At 46.8% G+C, this 20,856-nt stretch overlaps 1 protein-coding gene across 2 annotated transcripts in view; it reads left to right on the top strand.

Moving 5' to 3' along the window:
- Positions 1 to 18,114, top strand: part of MAP2K3 (mitogen-activated protein kinase kinase 3) — a 38,075-nt gene extending 19,961 nt beyond the window's left edge. For both annotated transcript variants that reach the window (XM_087729530.1, XM_087729531.1), the window contains 11 exons: positions 1,516 to 1,585; positions 4,948 to 4,996; positions 7,640 to 7,753; positions 9,006 to 9,125; positions 11,357 to 11,473; positions 13,190 to 13,241; positions 14,789 to 14,916; positions 15,084 to 15,161; positions 15,847 to 15,986; positions 17,201 to 17,246; positions 17,448 to 18,114. In XM_087729530.1, coding sequence (XP_087585656.1) covers positions 1,516 to 1,585; positions 4,948 to 4,996; positions 7,640 to 7,753; positions 9,006 to 9,125; positions 11,357 to 11,473; positions 13,190 to 13,241; positions 14,789 to 14,916; positions 15,084 to 15,161; positions 15,847 to 15,986; positions 17,201 to 17,246; positions 17,448 to 17,531 — 998 coding nt within the window. In that variant the 3' untranslated portion in view covers positions 17,532 to 18,114. The remainder of the gene's footprint in view (positions 1 to 1,515; positions 1,586 to 4,947; positions 4,997 to 7,639; positions 7,754 to 9,005; positions 9,126 to 11,356; positions 11,474 to 13,189; positions 13,242 to 14,788; positions 14,917 to 15,083; positions 15,162 to 15,846; positions 15,987 to 17,200; positions 17,247 to 17,447) is intronic.
- The last annotated feature ends 2,742 nt before the right edge of the window (positions 18,115 to 20,856 follow it).

Consider the following 20,856-nt stretch of genomic DNA (forward strand, 5'->3'; position numbering starts at 1 on the left):
GATGGAGGGCAGAGATCGACCCCTAGGCCCCTAACATATGGGGTGCCGCAGGGTTCGGTCTTATCCCCCCTACTATTCAACATCTACATGAAACCGCTGGGCGAGATCTTTCGGAGGCACGGGATAAGATACCACCAATACGCGGACGATACCCAGCTGTATCTGTCCGCCCCGTGCCAACTCAATGAAGCGGTGGACGTGATGAGCCGGGGCCTTGAAGCCGTTAGGGACTGGATGAGGGCTAACAAACTGGTACTCAACCCGGATAAGACCGAGTGGCTGTTGTGTTTCCCTCCCAATAATTTGGCAGGTGTTCCATCACTCAGGCTGGGGGGTCAAACACTATACCCCTCAGACAGGGTTCGCAACTTGGGAGTCCTCCTGGACCCACAGCTGACCTTTGATCACCACCTGTCGGCTGTGACCAGGGGGGCATTTGCCCAGGTTCGCCTGGTGTACCAGTTGCGACCCTACCTGAACCGGGAGGCCCTCACAACAGTCACTCATGCCCTTGTGACCTCAAGGCTGGAATACTGCAACGTGCTCTACATGGGACTGCCCTTGAAGAGCATCCGGCGACTTCAGCTAGTCCAGAATGCGGCCGCGCGAGCGATTGTGGGTGCACCTCGGTTCACCCACATAACACCTATCCTCTGCGAGCGGCGCTGGCTACCTGTTGATCTCCGGGTGCGCTTCAAGGTGCTACTTACCACCCATAAAGCCCTTCATGGTAGTGGATCTGGGTACTTGAGAGACCGCCTCCTGCCAATTACCTCCTCGCGACCAATTCGATCACACAGATTAGGCCTCCTCCGAATCCCATCTGCCAGTCAGTGTCGACTGGCGACTACGCGGAGGAGAGCCTTTTCAGTAGTAGCTCCGACCCTTTGGAACGATCTCCCCGTGGAGATCCGTACCCTCACCACCCTCCAGACCTTCCGCACAGCCCTTAAGATCTGGCTATCCCGTCAGGCCTGGGGTTAGATTGTAATCCGTCCCCACCCGAATGATGAATGTTGTGTTTTATTTTAATTATGTATTGTTATATGTTTTACTGTTTGTGCTCCCCCCCTATGGATTGTAAGCCGCCCTGAGTCCCCCCAGGGAAAAGGGCGGCCTATAAATAAACTTTCCTATTCCTATTCCTATTCCTAGATGAGTTCTTTCACCTCTTTTTATCTTCTCAACAGCCCAGCGAGGTAGGCTGGGCAGCGAGACAGTGAAGCCAATGCGACGACAACTGGGGTGGAAAGCATTTTGACTTAGATGGGGGGGGGGTGTCTTCCTAGCCCACCCCTCATTTTGCACAATTATCATAGTCCTGATTCGCTCATGTCATTGGCTCGGTTTAGCGCATGATTGTAAACGCAGGCCCCTTGTGTGCGAGTGTTTGTGTGCATTTAAAAAAACAACAACCACAATTGAACAAACTATAGTTTGGCACTGGGTATGATGGACAGAAGCCTCGTCCTCTCAAGCAGATTGGTTATTTAAAAATGTCCTTTTTACTTCTAGGAAACAAGAAGAAAAGGCCCCCCATCTTACGAATGCCGTCGGCTAATAAACAGCCAGCTGTCCCTGCAACGTAAGATTTTTTTTTTAAAAAAATAGTTTTTTATTGAACGTTTTAATCTTTAAAAACAGAAAGAAAAACGCAACAGGAAAAAGCAAAAACACAAAACATGCATAACAATATTAAGTAATTATACAGCTTCATATATCAGCATTCATGTTTAGCCTTTATAATTCTCCGTTCCGCACTGCCTTCCTATTGTTTTTGCCTTGTCCTATAATATAACAACAGTAGTCCTAACACTTATAATAATATTAATTATTTATATTACCATATATTTACAATTATCTCTTTTCTGTTTTGGCTTCTGTTTTCTAGCCACTTATAAATTCTACACCATATTTTATAGAAATATCTCTTTTTTTTGAGAATTTTTTTTATTGTTTTAATTAAACAGGAAGAAAAAAAAACCATCTTTCGTTACATCTTGTTGAAAGCGTATCGATTGGTTACAAATATATTCCGTGTGTTTCTTCCACAGTCCTTACATATACTTCATTTAAATCATGTTATACATTTTGTTGTACATTTTAAATCAAGAAAGAAAAGTTATATGTTTTACTATCCCTGTACCTTAATTCTCATTTGGTTACCATTGGTTAAACATGTTTTTAGCTAGAATCATTTATATTAGAAGACACAACCACCTACTGGCATTCATTTGCAATTTCAATATATCTCCAATACCATTACACCTTTATGACATGTTCTAAAATTAATTTAGTTAAGTAGGATATCTGAGCATTCCCCCCCACCCCAACACACCTGTATGTATCATTAAATATTGTCCATTAACATTTCATTGTTATTATTGTAGTTAACTAAAGATTATTTCCTAATTATCTCACCTCTCCTCTCACAATATTATGACTTTATAACCGTCTTTAAACAACGATTTATTAACAAGATTTATAGGACTTTTCCCTCAATCCCACATTAGTTAATTACAGGCTAAGGGAAAAAAAAACATTAGACATCTAAGACAATTTAAGAAATATTAACATTTCTACTTGACAATCACCCAGAATGTAGGTTAGTATTTCTATGGTCTGGTTATTTATCCTGACAAGGGTTATTATTTCTCTATTAGTATCATAGTAAATTTATGTTAATGGATAAACATTCAGTGGTAATTTAAAACATTCTAAAAGATACTATCATCTCTACTTAATAATCAGTCAAATATTAACTAGCTTTTTTCCATATTTTATAGAAATCTTGATTCTTCTCTTTTAGTTCTATTGTCATTTTGTTCATCTCTGCACATTTGAGTACTTCTCTAATTATTGTTTCATCTGCGGGATTCTGACTCATATTTATGACGGTTGCATTGTCCCGGGGGGGGGGTGTCACACGATCCCTTTTACGACTTGCAGAGATTTGTTTAGTGACCTGTTCAAAACTGCAACAGCCCTGACCAAAAGGGGCTTGTGGCCGTTTTTCACGCTTAGCGAGCGTTGCGGCCTCCCTGTGGTCGCGTGATCGAAATTTGCTTGGTAACTGGCGTGTACTTACGACGGCGGCAGTGTGCCAGGGTCACGTGTTCGCTTTTAGTGACTGCCTGACAAGCAACGTCAACGGGGAAGCCAGATTCACTGACCAACTGTGTGACTACCTTAGGAACGGCTGCGGTTCGCTTAACAACGGCGGCCAGAAAGGTTGCAAAATGGGACAAAACTCACTGAACAAATGTCTCACTTAGGAAGATGAATTTTTGGCCTCCATGGTGGCCGTAAGCGGAGGAATTACCTATAAAAGTTCAGCGGTGTTTGACCGAAGGCCGTTTTGAATTGAAGCGTTGACCTTAAGATGCTGAAAGTTTGAGATATAAAGGAGATGAAATCAAAATTAATGCAAGTAAAGTTTTGTTTCGCCGGCGCTCCGTTTATTTAGTGAGGTGATGATACATACAGGTGTGTTGGGGTGGGGGTGGGGAATGCTCAGATATCCTACTTAACTAAATTAATTTTAGAATATGTCATAAAGGTGTAATGGTATTGGAGATATATTGAAATTGCAAATGAATGCCAGTTAGGTGGTTGTGTCTTCTAATATAAATGATTCTAGCTAAAAACATGTTTAACCAATGGTGACCAAATGAGAATTAAGGTACGGGGATAGTAAAATATATAACTTTTCTTTCTTGATTTAAAATGTACAACAAAATGTATAACATGATTTAAATGAAGAAGATGTTCTCCCAGGCACGATCCCTCCCACCGTCCATTGTTTCTGAATCAGTCTGCACCATCGGTGGTAATTTCATGTCGGTGGCATCCAATTACCTAATGAGATAATTAATGTTTTCACATAATTTGCCTCCATTTATGTCACTTGTTAGGACAGGTGTTTGTCAATTCCGTGTTCAGCCAAATGATGTAAGCCGGGGCAGCTGAGGTGAACCTTTCAATTACATAACTGCACATCCATTGAAGTCATTTGGATTTAACGGACTGCCTGCTGTCCCAAACAGCCTGGCTAAATGGAAGTCCTGTTGTCATGCAGGAGATAGGAGGAATTGGGTCTTCACCTTCGGCTGCCTGATTTATCCGCCAAAGCTGCAACTCGGTGGATTATACTTTTATCTTGATTTATTTTTCCCATCCTAGAGCGTAGGACGGTGACGGCGAATCTTTTTCGCCTCGGGTGCCAAAAGCTCGCTTGCGTTATCACGCTTGCGTGCCCACCCCCATAATTTAATGCTCTCCCCTCGCGCCATGGCCCCCCGCGCATGCATGCGTGACACCCACCCCTGCTGCCCTGCGCATGTGTTCACGGCTTTCTAAGAGCCCCGGGGGGGGGGGTGAAAATCAGGGGTGGGTTTCAACCGGTTCGCGGCGGTCCCTGCAGACCGGTTGGTCGGCGAACCCGGAAGTAAGTAACTTCTGGGAACGGCGAAGGGCCCACCCGCGCGCCCGCGCTCCTTACCCGGTTTTGACGAGTTCTGCGCTTCCACGCATGCGCAGGACGCATACAGCGCCTGCGCGATCCTCCAGGAGCAGCTGGAGCATCGCACAGACGCTAGTACGCACATGTGCGCGAGGACACCGCCAGCCCCGTTCCAACCGAACCGGTTGGAACGGGGCGAGAAACCCACCCTTGGTGAAAATGGTCCAACACGCAAACTGAAAGTTCAGGAACCGACTTCTGGATTGCCCGTTGGGCTGTTTTTCTCCCTCAGGAGGCTTCGGGGAAGCCTCCGGAGGGCGAAAAACGGCCAAAAATCAATTCAGCACACTGAAGCTGACAGGGCAACATCTTGCGGGCCCTCAGAAACAGCTCGCCATCAGGAGATTGGCCCCGGGTTTCTGGCAAGGCCTTCTCCAGAACCATTTTGGGCCTGGGTTGAATTCTTTCCTTTGTTTCTTCTGCAGACCTCCGAGGAACTTGGATTCCAGGACTTTTATCACCATTGGAGAAAAGGTAGGTCTGGTTCTCATCCTGGTCCTCTCTCTCTCCAAGCTTTTGACCTCTTCTTCTGCAGAGTTCCTTGGTTTTTACTGTTCATCTTGTGGGTTTCGTGAACTTAAAAAGATACGGAGAGGCTGAGAGTTTACAAAGGCACGAGCTCGTGATAGTGCCACCTCTAGACGAGTGTTTCTTTGTGCAGACAAAGCTTGTGTGCAGGTGCCCAGTTGCGTGACCCGACAAAAGCGCGAACGTCAAAAGCGCGCCGACAAAACCGCGGCGCTAAAACCGCGATGTCAAAAGCGCGCCGACAACAGCGCGCCGACAGAAGCGCAATTTAAGTTAAGGTAAGGTTTAGGGTTAGGGTTAGGGTTAGGGTTATTTTTAGGGTTAGGTTAGAGCGCGCTTCTGTCGGCGTGCTGTTGTCGGTGCGCTTCAGCGCTCATTCGTCGGCGTGGTTTTGTCACCGCGGTTTAGTCAGGCGCGCTTTTGTCGTTCGCGCATTTGTGGGGGAACCCCCAGTTGAGGACAGAATCCAAGGTCCACCATCTTCTTGTTGAGGTTGTCCTTGTGGTCCCATAACATGACAAAGGAACATGGTTGGTTGGGAACACACACGCCCCTCCGAGCAACTGTGTGATTTGCTTAGTTTTTACGTAGCGAGGTAAGCTCTCCTCACAGTTGTAGACCGCCGTTTGTTCAAACCTGGCCACTTTTAAGGCGTACGTATTTCAACATGGTGGTTGGGGTATTCTGGGAGTTGAAATCCAATCTTGAAATGGCCAAGTTTGAAGAACAGTGTTGTATGTCAGCCGTGTTTACTAGCTGTGTAGGTTGTATCAGCCTTGCACCAGCCATAGTTACCACAAGGTGGGCGAGAATCCATCTCATTCCAGGAAGCTTGCTAGATAAACACCTCCAGAACTTCTGGAAGAATGTTCTTCTGAGGTCTCCCGGGATCTTAAGCGCTTAGGGCAACCCAACCCAGGTCTCCTCTTCCATACCTCTTGTTTTCTGCCGAACCTGACCTCTGTGCTCCTCCTCCCTCCTTCATATACCTCTGTTGTGGGCCTGACCTGAACCTGATGGATTGGGTCGCTTGAGGTGGCCTCCTCTCTTCCTCCCCAACAGCCTTTTTCTATTCCTCCTTTTGAAAGCTTTTCATTGGCTGCGGGGTGACCCAGCTTGGACTCTTGGGAGTTTGTGTGACCCTCACAACTCACACCAGCTAGAAATAGCTGCTGGTTTCTGGTTACAAGCTGGCTCCTCAGCGGTCAGTCAAAGCAGGACATGACTTTAGTTTTAGATACAGAGATCGCTTCCTTCTTCCAAGTCGGAAGGCCAGGCCATCAGAGATAACCTGCTGTTTAAATGTTTTGAAGTTGTCTGGAGGGGGTAAAGACCGGGTCCTTTCTTGGATCTTCTGCTTTGCTTTCCCCACTGCCTACTCCTGCCATTTTGTGGTGATTTTCCTCTAAGCTGGAATTGCAATTGGCTACTTCTGTTGAAGAGTCGAATGACGTTTACATTTATACTATATATATATAGTATAGATCTATTTCAAGCTATTTAGCTCTCATCAGCTAGCCATACCCTTACTGGGATTTGAACCTGGGCTATATTACATACTAGGCAGACATCTTAGCCATTAGGCCACAGGCTCTTATCTGTTATCAGCGAAGCCAGGGTGAAAGGTATCTAATATAGATAGATAGATAGATAGATAGATAGATAGATAGATAGATAGATAGATAGATAGATAGATAGATGATAGATAGATAGATAGATAGATAGATAGATTAGAGATAGAGATAGAGATAGAGATAGATAGATAGATAGATAGATAGATAGATAGATAGATAGATAGATAGATAGATAGAGATAGATAGATAGACAGATAGACAGACAGACAGAGCAGATGAGAGATAGGTAGACAGACACACAGACAGACAGACAGCAGAGCAGATGATAGATAGATAGACAGACACACAGACAGACAGACAGACGGAGCAGATAGATAGACAGACAGACAGACAGACACACAGACACAGACACACAGAGCAGATAGATAGATAGATAGATAGATAGATAGATAGATAGATAGATAGATAGATAGATAGATAGATAGATAGATAGATAGATATAGATAGATAGATGATAGATAGACAGACAGACAGATAGATAGATAGATAGATATACAGACACACACACACACACCCAGTACAGACACACTGTATACACACTGTTTGTTGCAAGGAGACAAATTGCTGGGAGGCAAAGGCAGATATTTTTCCCTTGATTTCCTCCCCAAAATCTAGGTGCGTCTTATACTAAGGAGTGTCCTATACTCCAAAAAATATGGTGTATTTACATATATGTGTGTGTGTGTGTGTATAAATTGAGAGAGAGAGAAATTATGAAACAAATATACATACATACAGTACAGTATGAAAAAAGTCTTAAACTGGGAAAATCTGGTTTCCAGTTTGTCGATGGCAATAAATTGACTTGAATGGGTGGAATGTTGTGCGTGGAAGTGTGTCTGGGATGGTTTGTTGGGCGTGTAGGACCTGAGGCCTATTTCTATGTTCTTAAATAACCTCTTGGTTATTTCTTGTCTTCGTTTTTGCATCTGTCTCTATCTTGTCCGACTTACAGAACTTTGAAGTTGAGGCCGATGACTTGGTGAGCATCTCCGAACTGGGCCGAGGGGCTTACGGGGTGGTGGAGAAAGTGCACCACGCGAAAAGCGACACCATCATGGCTGTGAAGGTGAGGACTTTGGCGAAAGGGCTCCAAATATTTGGGCCTTTGTGGGTTGCAAGGTCAACCCTCAAGGGAGATCAGGACAGGACAGGTGTTGGCCTAGAAACTGGGTGATGGGGAGTTCTGGTGCTACCTTAGTCAGAAAAGCCTAGCTGGGTGACTTTGGGACAATTATCAAGAGACAGGGAATTCTGGTCCCATGTTAGTTAGGAATGCTGGCTGGGTGACTTTGGGACAATTACCAGGAGACAGGGAATTCTAGTCCTCCCTTAGTCAAGAAAGCCAGCTGAGTGACTTTGGGACAATTATCAAGAGACAGGGAATTCTAGTCCTATGTTAGTCAGGAATGCTGGCTGGGTGACTTTGGGACAATTACCAGGAGACAGGGAGTTCTAGTACTACCTTAGTCAGGAAAGCCAGCTGGGTGATTTCAAGTCAATCATCAGGAGTCAGGGAATTCTAGTACTACCTTAGTCAGGAAAGCCAACTGGGTGACTTTGGGACAATCACCAGGAGACAGGGAGTTCTAGTACTACCTTTGTCAAGAAAGCCAGCTGGGTGATTTTGGAACAGTTATCAAGAGACGGGGAATTCTAGTCCTACGTTAGTCAGGAATGCTGGCTGGGTGACTTTGGGACAATTACCAAGAGACAGGGAGTTCTAGTACTACCTTAGGCATGAAACCCAGCTGGGTGACTTCTAGTCAATCACCAGGAGACAAGGAATTCTAGTCCTCCCTTAGTCATGAAACCCAGCTGGGTGACTTCTAGTCAATCACCAGGAGACAGGGAATTCTAGTCCTCCCTTAGTCAAGAAAGCCAGCTGGGTGACTTTGGGACAATTATCAAGAGACGGGGAATTCTAGTCCTACGTTAGTCAGGAATGCTGGCTGGGTGACTTTGGGACAATTATCAAGAGACAGGGAGTTCTAATCCCGCCTTAGGCATAAAAACCCACCGGTCAACCTTGCCAGTCTCCCTCTCTCAGCCCCACCAACCTCTCCAAGTCTTCGTTGTGGGGAAAACAAAGCGGGACGGAATCTTAGATAGTTCCCCATTGATCCCCAATAAATAAACATCCGCGTTGCTCCATCTTGGAAGAGAGGACAGGAGACTCCCAGAATCCCCCCACCCAGCAGAACCACCAATGGGGAATTCTGGGCGTTGTGGTTCATTGCCTTGAGGTTAGGAAGGTGTTGTTCCTTCCCATGAGCCCCATGTGCCACCGCCGATCAGTTATCCTTTTGCCCCCAATCCAGCGGATCCGAGCGACTGTCAATACCCAGGAGCAGAAGAGGCTTGTGATGGATCTGGATGTCTCCATGAGGACGGTGGATTGCTTCTACACGGTCACGTTCTACGGAGCGCTTTTCAGAGAGGTATCCAAAAGAAATCCCGGAGCCTCCGTAACCCCCTGGTGAAAGCCACTCCAGGTTCAAAATACGGGTGGCCCTCGCCTTACCACCATAATAGTCCCCCAACATTTCTGCTGCTAATTCAGACATTCGTTACGTGAGTTTTGCTCCCTTTTACAACTCGCCAGTTAAGTGAATCACTGCAGCTCTTGAGGCACGGTGGCGCAGTGGTTAGAGCGCAGTACTGCGGGTGACTTCTGCTGCCCTGCAGTTTGGCAGTTCGAATCTCACCAGGCTCGAGGCTGACTCAGCCACCCGTCCTTCCGAGGTGGGTAAAATGAGGACCTCGATTGTTGGGGGAAAGAGGCCGGCTCTGTAAACCGCTTTGAGAGAGCTGTAAAAGCACTGTAAAGCGGTATATAAGTCTGTTATAGCTTGGGGAGGAAGGAAGCCATGGTGGCGCAGCAACTCAGCCTTCCGTCCTTCTGAGGTGGGTAAAATGAGGGCCCAGATTCTTGGGAGGCAATGTGCTGACTCTGTCTACCACTTAGAGAGAGCTGTAAAGCACTGTAAAGTGGTATATATGCTTAAGTGCTAAGTGGGGAGGAAGGAAAGAGGAAGGAAGGGCCACGGTGGTGCAGTGGTCAGAGTGCAGTACTGCAGCCTACTTCTGCTGACTGCCAGCTGACTACAATTTGGCAGTTCACATCTCACCAGGCTCAAGGTTGACTCAGCCTCCCGTCCTTCGGAGGTCAGTAAAATGAGGACCCAGATTGTTGGGGGAAAGAGGCTATCTCTGTAAACAGTTTAGAGAGGGCTGTGAAAAGCCCTGTGAAACGGTATATAAGTGCTATCACTATTGCGTTTCCCTAAAAATAAGACCTAACCCGGAAAAAAATAAACCCTACCATGATTTTTCAGGGTGTTCATAATATAAGCCCTAACCCCCAGAAATAAGCCCCAGTTAAGATTGTCAGCCAGACGGATGCACATCCGTTGCAACAGCAAAAATAAAAAAGAAGAAGCCATCACCTGCAATTTAAGCTCTAATACGTGTTTTGGAGCAAAAATTTACGGTTTATGGTTTACAGTTTATTAGGATTTGTATGCCGCCCGCTCTCGAGAGACTCAGGGCGGCTTACAGATAAAACAGGGAGAGGGAACCAGAGGTGGGTTCCTACCAGTTCACACCTATTTGGTAGAACCAGTTCGTCAAATCTACCGAACCGGTTAGAAGAGGTTCCACCAGTGGACCCGGAAAGCAGGCCACACCTACAGAAGAGGTTCCAAACTTTTTTTGAAACCCACCACTGGTCCTTGGATATGATTATTCTACACTATCATGCTCCTATTTATAAAACTCAGTGCCTCTGTGGAAGGCAAGGATGACTACTGCGTTTGTGGCGCAATCAGAACATTGCGTGTGTTGAAGTTGTTTTAACGCAAACCAAAGATGCCTTTTAAAAAACAAGTTTGCATCCTATTCTTATGCATGCCAGGGCTGTGTGCGAGGTAATTTAAGGTGGTTCTGACAAGCGTCGTCGGCATCTTCATATCCGGCCACATGGGCGGCAAGCCACTCCCATCCGGTCACATGGGCGGCAAGCCACTCCCACAAAGGAGGCCACACCCACAGAATAGGTTCGAACAATCTTTGAAGCCCACCACTGGGGGGAACATATAAAAGTTAAAAAGAACAGACATTAAAATTGCACAACATTCATATAACTTAGGATGGGGCTGGATAAATCAACAGCCCAAGGCCTGCCGGAACAGCCAGGTCTTAATCGCTTTGCGGAAGGCCGGGAGGGTAGTAAGGGTCCGGATCTCCACGGGGAAGATCGTTCCATAGGGCCGGAGCAGCTACAGAGAAGGCCCTCCCCTGGGGAGTCGCCAGCCGACATTGACCGGCAGATGGAATCCGGAGGAGGCCTAATCTGTGCGATCTTATGAGACCCAGTCTTATTTTTTGGGGGAATACAATAGTAGCAGAATTGTTACGTAAATCCGGCTTCCCCATTGCCTTTCCTTGTCATGTGGTCACAAAAATAGCAATCCCATGACCCCGGGACACTGAAACCGACATAAGTACATGCCAGTTGCCAAGTGTCCAAATTGTGACGCCCTTGACAATGAGGGTGCTGCAGCTGTCATAAGTGCGGGACACGGCCATAAGCCAGTTCTCGCAGCTTTGAATGGGCCACTACATTGTATGGTGGTAAGTTGAGGATTAAAATCTTTTCTCTGCTTCTCAGGGCGACGTATGGATCTGCATGGAATTGATGGACACGTCTCTGGATAAATTCTATAAGAAGGTTCTGGAGAAGAAGAAGACCATTCCGGAAGATATCCTAGGAAAAATAGCCGTGTCTGTGAGTGTAACCTTTACCTGCGTGACATTTATGACCGTGTTTACCAAAGCAGTCATAGGTTAGGATAACAAGCAATGGATGGGAACTTAACCAACATGAGAAGCAACCAAGAACTCCCGTATTTTTCGGAGTATAAGACGCACCTTTCCCCCCTCAAAATAGAGGCTGAAAATCTGGGTGCGTCTTATACACTGAATACAGCATTTTGGGCCTCCTGAAGCCCCGCCCCCTTTGCAAAAACGGCCTTATATAGCCTTTAGGAGACTTACAGAGTGTTCCTGGGGGCTGGGGAGGGCAAAAATGAGCAGAAAACAGACTGTTTTTTGCTAGTTTTTGCCCGCCCCCCCCCCTCCAGCCCCCAGGAGCACTCTATAAGTCTCCTAAAGGCTATGAATGCCCCTTTTTTTGACCAAAAAACGGGCTCATTTTCATGAAAAAGGGCCATTTTTTGCTCGTTTTCAGCCCCTCACCCCCCAGGAGCACTCTACAAGCTTCCTAAAGGCTATTCATGCCCCCTTTTTTTGAAAAAAAAGATGTTTTCATGAAAAACAGGCCATTTTGGGGAGGTCTGCAGAGTGGAAAAACTTTTTCCCCCCAATTTGCCTCTTCAAAATCTTGCTGCGTCTTATACTCTGAAAAATACGGTAAGAAGAAAATTCCTAACCGTGAGAACAATTAATCCGTGGAACAAATTCGGAAATTGTGGGTGCTCCCAAGACTGGAGACTGGACAGCCATCTTTCACAAATAGTATAGGTCCCCTATGAGAGGGTTGGACTAGATGACCTCCGATGTCCCTTTCCAATTTTTTAACTTTTAATAAATTTATATGACACCCAATCCCGTAGGACTCCAGGCGGCTTACAGAGACAATTTAAAATAAGGAGTTAAAAATAAAAGAAACAGTTTAAAAATAACGCACCATACAATTCTATTACAGTTAAGCTGAATTTACAATTCAGGTTTGTAAATCTATCCGGTAAATGATACTCCCTCCTTCCTTCCTTTCCGTCACGGGAATAAAAATATCCTTTTCCCTGACTAGATTCTCAGGTGAAGATTCATTAAACAGAATAAGGAAGCGATTTGCCATTGGTTCTTCGGGAGTCAGGGATCCAGTTGGAATCTGTTGCGATGCTTGTATAAAAGAACAGAGTTTTGAAGGGTTTTTTTTATTTTTAATTTTTATTTCTCATATATACATTCACAATTATATGATCTCATACCTGTTATTAATAATATGTATTTGTAACAATTTTTCTCCCCTACAGTTGACAATATAATTGAAGTTGCTTTCTTACCATCCCATAAACCCATCTTATTTTACAACAATCCTACTTCTTCTTCCTTCCTTCCCTCCCTTCTTCTCTCCTTCTCTCCTTCCTTCCCTCCTTCCTTCCCTCCCTCCTTCCCCCTTCCCTCCCACCTTTCTTCTCTCCTTCTCTCCTTCCCTCCTTCCTTCCCTCCTTCTTTCCTTCTCTCCTTCCTTTCCTCCTTCCTTCCCTTCTTCCTTCCCCCCTTTCTTCTCTCCTTCATTCCCTCCTTCCTTCCCTCCTTTCTTCTCTCCTTCCTTCCCTCCTTAGTTTTGAAGGTTTTTGTAAGGGTGTTTGAGACCAGAAAAACGGAATGAAATGGTTTTAAAGCAGCTGCTGGAAAGTGTGTAAGTTGTGAGAGAGTCCCACAATTTAAGTGGCATTTGCTGTTTCTCTCCTTTCAGATTGTTCGGGCTCTGGAGCATCTCCATAGTAAATTGTCGGTGATTCACAGAGGTAAGTTTTAATGGCAGGTCCATCCATCAGGATGACAGCGAAAGCAGCGGAGGGCGGGGCCTAGATCCTTCGGTTAAATGACCGGCCGTCCTCATTTAACGACCACAAGTGGGACGGGCAGCTCCGCCACTTAAGCGAAACAGTTTCCGAAGTGGGAAATCACACCACGGTGGCTGTGCTTTCCTTCCAACGAAGTATTTCTTGCCTTGCAACGGTTTGTTTGCAAGTTTCATTGGCTCTGAAAAAAAGAGGATTTGCAACCATTTTTGGCGTGATCGTTGAAGCCTCCCTGTTGGTCACGCGATCAAAATTTCGGAAGTTTGGCAAACTGGCGCATGTATCTGTGACAGTTCTAAGAAAGGAGAATATTTGTAGCTCGGTTGACATGAGGGGTCGGTCCTTGGTACTCCTATGAGCTTGCCTTGGTTTCTTGTAGGCGTTTACATGACCCAGCTAGGGAACAGCATCAGTGCTGGAAGGCGGTGGGTTTGTGGAGAGGAGGAGGAGGAGGAGAAATAGTAGGAGGACTGTGGGGTCCTTGGTGCTCTCTGAGCTTGTTTTCTTGCAGACGTTTCATGAACCTAACTAGGTAACGTCATCAGTGTTAGTGAGGAAGGATTAGCACTGATGAGGTTCCCTAGTTGGGCCATGAAACGCCTGCAAGGAAACCACCAAGCTCAGAGAGCACCAAGGATCCCACAGTTGTCATCCTCCTCCTCTTCTTCCTCCTCTCTTCTTATTTTTCTTCTCCTTCCTCTTCCTCCCTGTAAACCTCTCTCCCTCCTAGCACTGATGATGTTCCCTAGTTGAGTCATGAAAGGCCTGCAAGAAAACCACCAAGCTGAGAGAGCACCAAGGAGCCTACAACTCTTCTATTATTATCATTCCTCCTCCTCCTCCTCCTCCTCCTCCTCCTCCTCCTCCTCCTCCTCCTCCTCCTCCTCCTCCTCCTCCTCCTCCTCCTCCTCCTCCTCTCCATAAACTCCATTCCCTTCTAGCACTGATGATGTTCCCTAGTTGGGTCATGGAAGGTCTGCAAGAAAACCACCAACCTCAGAGAGCATCAAGGAGCCTACAACTCTTCTATTACTCCTCCTCCTCCTCCTCCTCCTCCTCCTCCTCCTCCTCCTCCTCCTCCTCCTCCTCCTCCTCCTCCTCCTCTCCATAAACCCCATTCCCTTCTAGCACTGATGAGGTTCCCTAGCTGAGTCATGAAACGCTTGAAAGAAAACCACCAAGCTCAGAGAGCACCAAGGACCCCCTCATCTGTCACAGCTGCAGTGAGTGTCCTGGGGTCACATGATTCCCCCCTCCCCAGATGCACTTAACAACCGGGTGACTCACTTTAACAACTGCAGTGATTCACTTAACACGTTCAGCAAGAAATGTCACAAAACGGGGGCAAAATTCACCGAGCAGACGTCTCATTCAGCAACAGGGATTTTGGCCTCAATTGCGGTCGTACGTCGAGGACATTTTTTAACCTATGCCAGAAAAAGAAAAAGGAATTGATGATCCCAGGCTGTTTTCTCTTCCCTGTTTTACAGATGTGAAGCCTTCAAACGTCTTGATCAACAAACAGGGGCACGTCAAAATGTGTGATTTCGGAATCAGCGGGTACCTGGTGGATTCGGTGGCCAAAACGTTGGATGCCGGCTGCAAACCTTACATGGCGGTGAGTGGGGGGGTGGCAGTTAGGTGTGTGTGTGGGGGGGGGGAAAGGGCCCCGTTGTGGGGACACAGGCATGTGAGTTTGGGGGAGACCATCCAATCCTTTTACCCTGTTTTCTTCTTTCCTCTGATTTTAATTTGTCTTTTTTTCCCCTCCTCCTCCCTGTGCAGCCTGAAAGAATCAATCCAGAGCTAAACCAGAAGGGGTACAATGTGAAATCTGACGTTTGGAGCCTTGGGATCACTTTGGTAAGAAATCGGGGCGATGTTGGGGCCCGCCAGTGGAGCTGGCAGCAAATTTGGATGATGAGGAGGGTTGGGGAGGAAGATGGGCCAGTCCTGGAGTCTGGGGAAGGCTCCGATGAGGGCTCGGAGGCAGAGAGAGGGCCAGGGCCGTATGCCAGTTATCAGCTGCCTTCGGAGTCGGATATCAGTGAGGCAGAAGAACAGCTGGAGCCTGTTCCCAGTGTGTGCAGGCACAGAGTTGCCAGATGAAGGGAACAGCTGAAGAACAGGGGTCGACTTGGGAGTAAGGCCACAGGTGGATGATGAATGGCCCCTCCCAGAGGAGATAAAAGAGGAGCGAAAGGGGAGTGGAGTTTGCAGGAGACAATTAGTTCGCTTCACTGGTTCGTGACTCTCCGAGACTCCTTGCCACGTTTTGCAGATCTCGGTCTGGCAGCTCTCCAAGCCAGATGAGGTCTGTGACCGTAAATCCTCCCTTGAAAGACTTTGCTGGATGTGAAGGAGCAGAATTCACAGTCAATTAATCAAAGGGGTTTTTATTCCCCCTTGTAAACCCCATTCCTCTTAACGCTGATGATGTTATCTAGTTGGTTGATGAAACGTTTGCAAGGAAGCCACCAAGCTCAAAATATTAACCCCCAGAGTTCAGCCCCCAGTTACAAATATTCTCTTCTTTGTCTCCCTCCAGATCGAGATGGCCATTCTCCGTTTCCCCTACGACTCCTGGGGGACCCCCTTCCAGCAACTTAAACAGGTGGTGGAAGAGCCGTCTCCCCAGCTCCCAGCCGATCGCTTCTCCAAAGAGTTTGTTGACCTCACCACCCAATGGTAAGTGCCTCATTGTCTCCAGGCGATTGGCCCAAAGTCACCCAGCTGGCTTTCATGCCTAAGGCAGGACTAGAACTCCCAGTCTCCTTGTGACTTGTCCCTAAGTCACCCAACTAGCTTTCATGCCTAAGGCAGCACTAGAACTCCCAGTCTCCTTGTGACTTGTCCCTAAGTCACCCAGCTGGCTTTCATGCCTCAGGCAAGACTAGAACTTCCAGTCTCCTTGTGACTTGTCCCTAAGTCACCCAGCTGGCTTTCATGCCTGGCAGCACTAGAACTCTCAGTCTCCTGGTGATTGGCCCAAAGTCACCCAACTAGCTTTCATGCCTAAGGCAGCACTAGAACTCCCAGTCTCCTTGTGACTTGTCCCTAAGTCACCCAGCTGGCTTTCATGCCTAAGGCAGGACTAGAACTCCCAGTCTCCTTGTGACTTGTCCCTAAGTCACCCAGCTGGCTTTCATGCCTAAGGCAGCACTAGAACTCTCAGTCTCCTGGTGATTGTCCCTAAGTCACCCAACTGCCTTTCATGCCTAAGACAGCACTAGAACTCCCAGTCTCCTTGTGACTTGTCCCTAAGTCACCCAGCTGGCTTTCATGCCTGGCAGCACTAGAACTCTCAGTCTCCTGGTGATTGGCCCAAAGTCACCCAGCTGGCTTTCATGCCTAAGACAGCACTAGAACTCCCAGTCTCCTTGTGACTTGTCCCTAAGTCACCCAGCTGGCTTTCATGCCTCAGGCAAGACTAGAACTCCCAGTCTCCTTGTGACTTGTCCCTAAGTCACCCAGCTGCCTTTCATGCCTAAGACAGCACTAGAACTCCCAGTCTCCTTGTGACTTATCCCTAAGTCACCCAGCTGGCTTTCATGCCTGGCAGCACTAGAACTCTCAGTCTCCTGGTGATTGGCCCAAAGTCACCCAGCTGGCTTTCATGCCTAAGGCAGGACTAGAACTCTCAGTCTCCTTGTGACTTGTCCCTAGATCACCCAACTGGCTTTCATGCCTAAGGCAGCACTAGAACTCCCAGTCTCCTTGTGACTTGTCCCTAAGTCACTCAACCGACTTTCATGCCTAAGGCAGGACTAGAACTCCCAGTCTCCTAGTGATTGGCTCAAAGTCACCCAGCTGGCTTTCGTGCAGTGCTCATTTCTATTGTTCCAATGACAAAACTTTTAAGCTTCGATTAGTGACGTTCTGGGTGTCTCTTTTTCCCCCAGTCTGAGGAAGAATCCCGCTGAACGAATGAGCTACTTAGAGATGATGGTGAGTTGATCTTCCTCCTTACGGCCCAGTTTTAATCTGTTTTATTCAGATTCCAGCAGGTGAGTGCGAGGCAACCTTGATGCCTCCTCCTCCAGCTGTCCTCCTCTCCTCCTCCTCCTTCCCCTCCTCCTCCTCCTTCCCTTCTTCTTCCTCCTCACTCCCACAACTACACCTCCCCTTATTGTCCTCTTTCTCCAACAGGATCATCCCTTCTTCACTCTCCACGACACCAAAGTTACCGAGATGGCTTCTTTCGTCACGGAAATCCTCGGGGAAGACTCTTAAAATTTCTCCCCCCCCACCGTCTCTCCCTCCCCTCCCCTCCCCTCTCCCGACCTCGCCCATCGTGCCAAATAAACTGGAGTAGCATCGCCTTCCATTCTCCCGGCGGGAAGAACTGAGGCAGTTTGGAAAATTTTCTTCGCATTACCGGCGGTTTGCACAAAACAGATCGAATGTCTTTCGTCGGCCACGTCGCTCAGCCCCCCCATTGAACCTCCTCTTCCACGTCTTCAAAAGAGAGAGAGAGAGAGGGGTGGGCGTGGCGGCTGGGGTAGCGCCCCCCCCCCACTTGGCTGCGCGAAGAAATCTTAATTTCGGAGGGCCGTTCGCGGGGACCTGAGGTCGGTCCATGAAAACACTTCACTGCCCTTCCTAGCTGCCGAGGTTGAATTTTCACGTGTTCCCCGTAGTAAATCTTCCCCCCCACCCCTTCCTCAAAAAAAAACAACACCCCTCTGCAACTGTGGACATTCAGAATTTTTCTAGACAATGCAAAACTCTCCATCCCCCATCAAGAGATACCCACGGATGATGCTGCTAAGAAGAAGATTTATGTCGGCTTTTGAATTAAGAGCCAAGGTGGCGCAGTGGTTAAATGCAGCACTGCAGGCTACTGCTAGATCAGCAGTTCAGCGGTTCAAATCTCACCGGCTCAGGGTTGACTCAGCCTTCCATCCTTCCGAGGTGGGTAAAATGAGGACCCGGATTGTTGTTGGGGGCAATATGCTGACTCTCTGTAAACCGCTTAGAGAGGGCTGAAAGACCTATGAAGCGGTATGTAAGTCTACTGCTATTGCTATTGAACGCTTTGCAATTTTCTCCCCCTCCCCCCAAAATTTTTTGTCTGTAGAAAACCGAGAAGATTTTAGTAGTTTCTGGAAGTAGGTGTTCTGTCTTTTTTGCGATTCTCTTTCTCTTTTTTTTCAAAACTCTGCAGTTTTTAAAGTTCTCCCTCGATTTTAGCAAAATTTAAGATGGCGGAGGATTTTCAACGCCCAGAATTCTTCAAAAGCACGCTGCTGGCCCGTGGGGGTGGGGGTGGGGAGTTCTGGGAGATGAAGTCCACAGATTGTAAGGCTAAAAAGTTATTCTGGAGGAAAAAAATTCCCGTCTCCCTCCTTCCCTCCCTCCCCAAAAAAACCCCCTTCTGGAAAGATTTTACAGCCCAATTTTGTGGCTCCTGTCGCTGGATTACAAAATTCCTACCCACCCTCATTTTTTCATCTCTTTCCAATGTTTCCCGCAACAAAATTCGTATACGTCGATGACATTTGCTGCTTTCGGTTTTGACAACCCCGAAGATCACACGTCTTTTCAAAACTCCCTTGTGCTTTTTCAACATTCAGATGTCTTGATGTACGTTTTCACCTTTTAAAAGAAGCCCCCTAACCCCAAAACGTTCAGCTATTGTGTGGGGGGTCTCGTCTCTGGATACATCGCTGGAGGTAGAAAATGTTAATTAAAAAATGATGTAGCCGCCCCCCCCTCTCTCCCCATTGGGTTTCAAGAGATGGATTTAGGTGGCGTGCTTGAACTGCAATGAAATTGGGAAGAATTGTTGATGGCGGTGAGTTGATTCCTCAAATCTCGTCCTTTGCTGGACTGTTGGAAGTAGGAAGTTCACCTAGAAGTTGAAGGATCTACCTTACCTTAAGTCCAGACTTCCCCACCACTCCTTAGCTGCAAGACCGGGTCCATCAGAAGCTCACCTCCCTGTCCACCGGCCCTCCACGAAATCTAGGTTCTGCACACTTTTGTTCTTCAAAAGTTTAGCCTGCTGTGTGAACTCAACGGTGAATGAATTGTCCATGGTTACGTTTACCAAGCTTTCAACCATCACATTGAAGCTGATGAGATTCTGACCCAAGATCTATCCATCATGGTTTAGGAGCTACAAGACCTGGATTCACACCCGTGCACCGCAACTTGGCTTGTGCGTGGAGTTGGCCATGCAAGAAGCATGGTGATTAGGTGATGGCTTTTTCTGCCTGATGGAGAACATCTGGATTGATGTGCTTCTTGCACCGAGCCCACTTCTGTTGGATAATCTATATTTTTTCTTCTGCAGGGGATAAAAAAAAAACCCTAGGAACATTGGTGTGTGAATGATTCTTAAAAGGGGAACCAAATGAAATATTTTTTCCTCACCTCCGAAGATCTCTAAACAATGTAGAGAATTCTTCCATTTTGACAAATTTGCTTGTAGGAAAATGTTCTCTTCCCTCCCGCTATCCAAAAGCAAATATTATCAGTGGCTTAATTCACACTTTTTGTTTTGCGATAAATTCTTTCCCGTCCTCCTAGCCCCCCCCCCCCAAAACGGAATTATCTTTAAGTGTATGTACATGTTTGTGTAAAGGATGAATAGATGCAGAAGAGGCTTGGAGGAAGCACCAGCATGTACAATTTGCAGGAGAATGTTAAAACGCAGAATCAAAAGAAAAGGGGAAGTCCATTTTAAGGACATTGGAAAGGGTTGCATTATGTCAGGAGTGTATGAATCAGATGCTGAAGAACATTTATTTTATTCATCCGGTCTGAAGAAATAGCCTTAGTCATCTCAAGCTACGACTCGATCTCCACTCATAGCCATTTTCACCGGAGGTTGAATGTGTTGCTAGTCCCTGTTGGTCCCTTAAACTATCTCAGCCTTGGGGATGTAAGGGATGGGACTTGATCCCTCCTTCTGCAAAGATGATTTTAAGAATAAGTTCCCTAAATTTCGTCAGCTTTGAAAGAGGCTGGTGATCTGTCATCCCAATACTAACCAAACCGAAATAATATAATGTTTTCCAGGCCCAGCTGTCGGTCAGTTGCGTGCTTCTAAGGGTTTTTTAAAAAGTCTAGGTGATTAAAGCGGAATTAAAAATAATAAATGGCAGGTCGTAAATGATTCGGGAAAACTATTCCATCCATTCCCTTTGTAACTTACATTTTCCGCTTTGGGTTTTGACTTCCATCCTCTGTGATTTGAGGAAGGAAGGTTTCCAGGCTTGGTCAGAGACCCAATATGACCCTTCTCCAAAAGCCCCCTCCTCTGTATTTCCATTGCTTGAACTGATGAATGTCGCGGCAGCTTCCAAAATTGAGATACGCCCGTGATATTTTTACAACCTGTTCTTGTCCTGGTTTGTGCGCCCCTCCTCTTTTAAAAAAAAATAATGTGGGACACGGTGGCTTCAGTGGCTAAGACACTGATCTTGTCGATGCAAGTCGGCGGTTCGAACCCTTATCCCCACATAATGGAGCGAGCTCCCATGACTTGTCCCAGCTTCTGCCAACCTAGCAGTTCGAAAGCACGTAAAAATGCAAGTAGAAAAATAGGATC

This window comes from Thamnophis sirtalis, unplaced genomic scaffold (assembly GCF_051295495.1).
Source record: "Thamnophis sirtalis isolate CommonGarterSnake01/CBP01778 unplaced genomic scaffold, rThaSir2_p1.2 scaffold_14, whole genome shotgun sequence".
Taxonomy (NCBI): domain Eukaryota; kingdom Metazoa; phylum Chordata; class Lepidosauria; order Squamata; family Natricidae; genus Thamnophis; species Thamnophis sirtalis.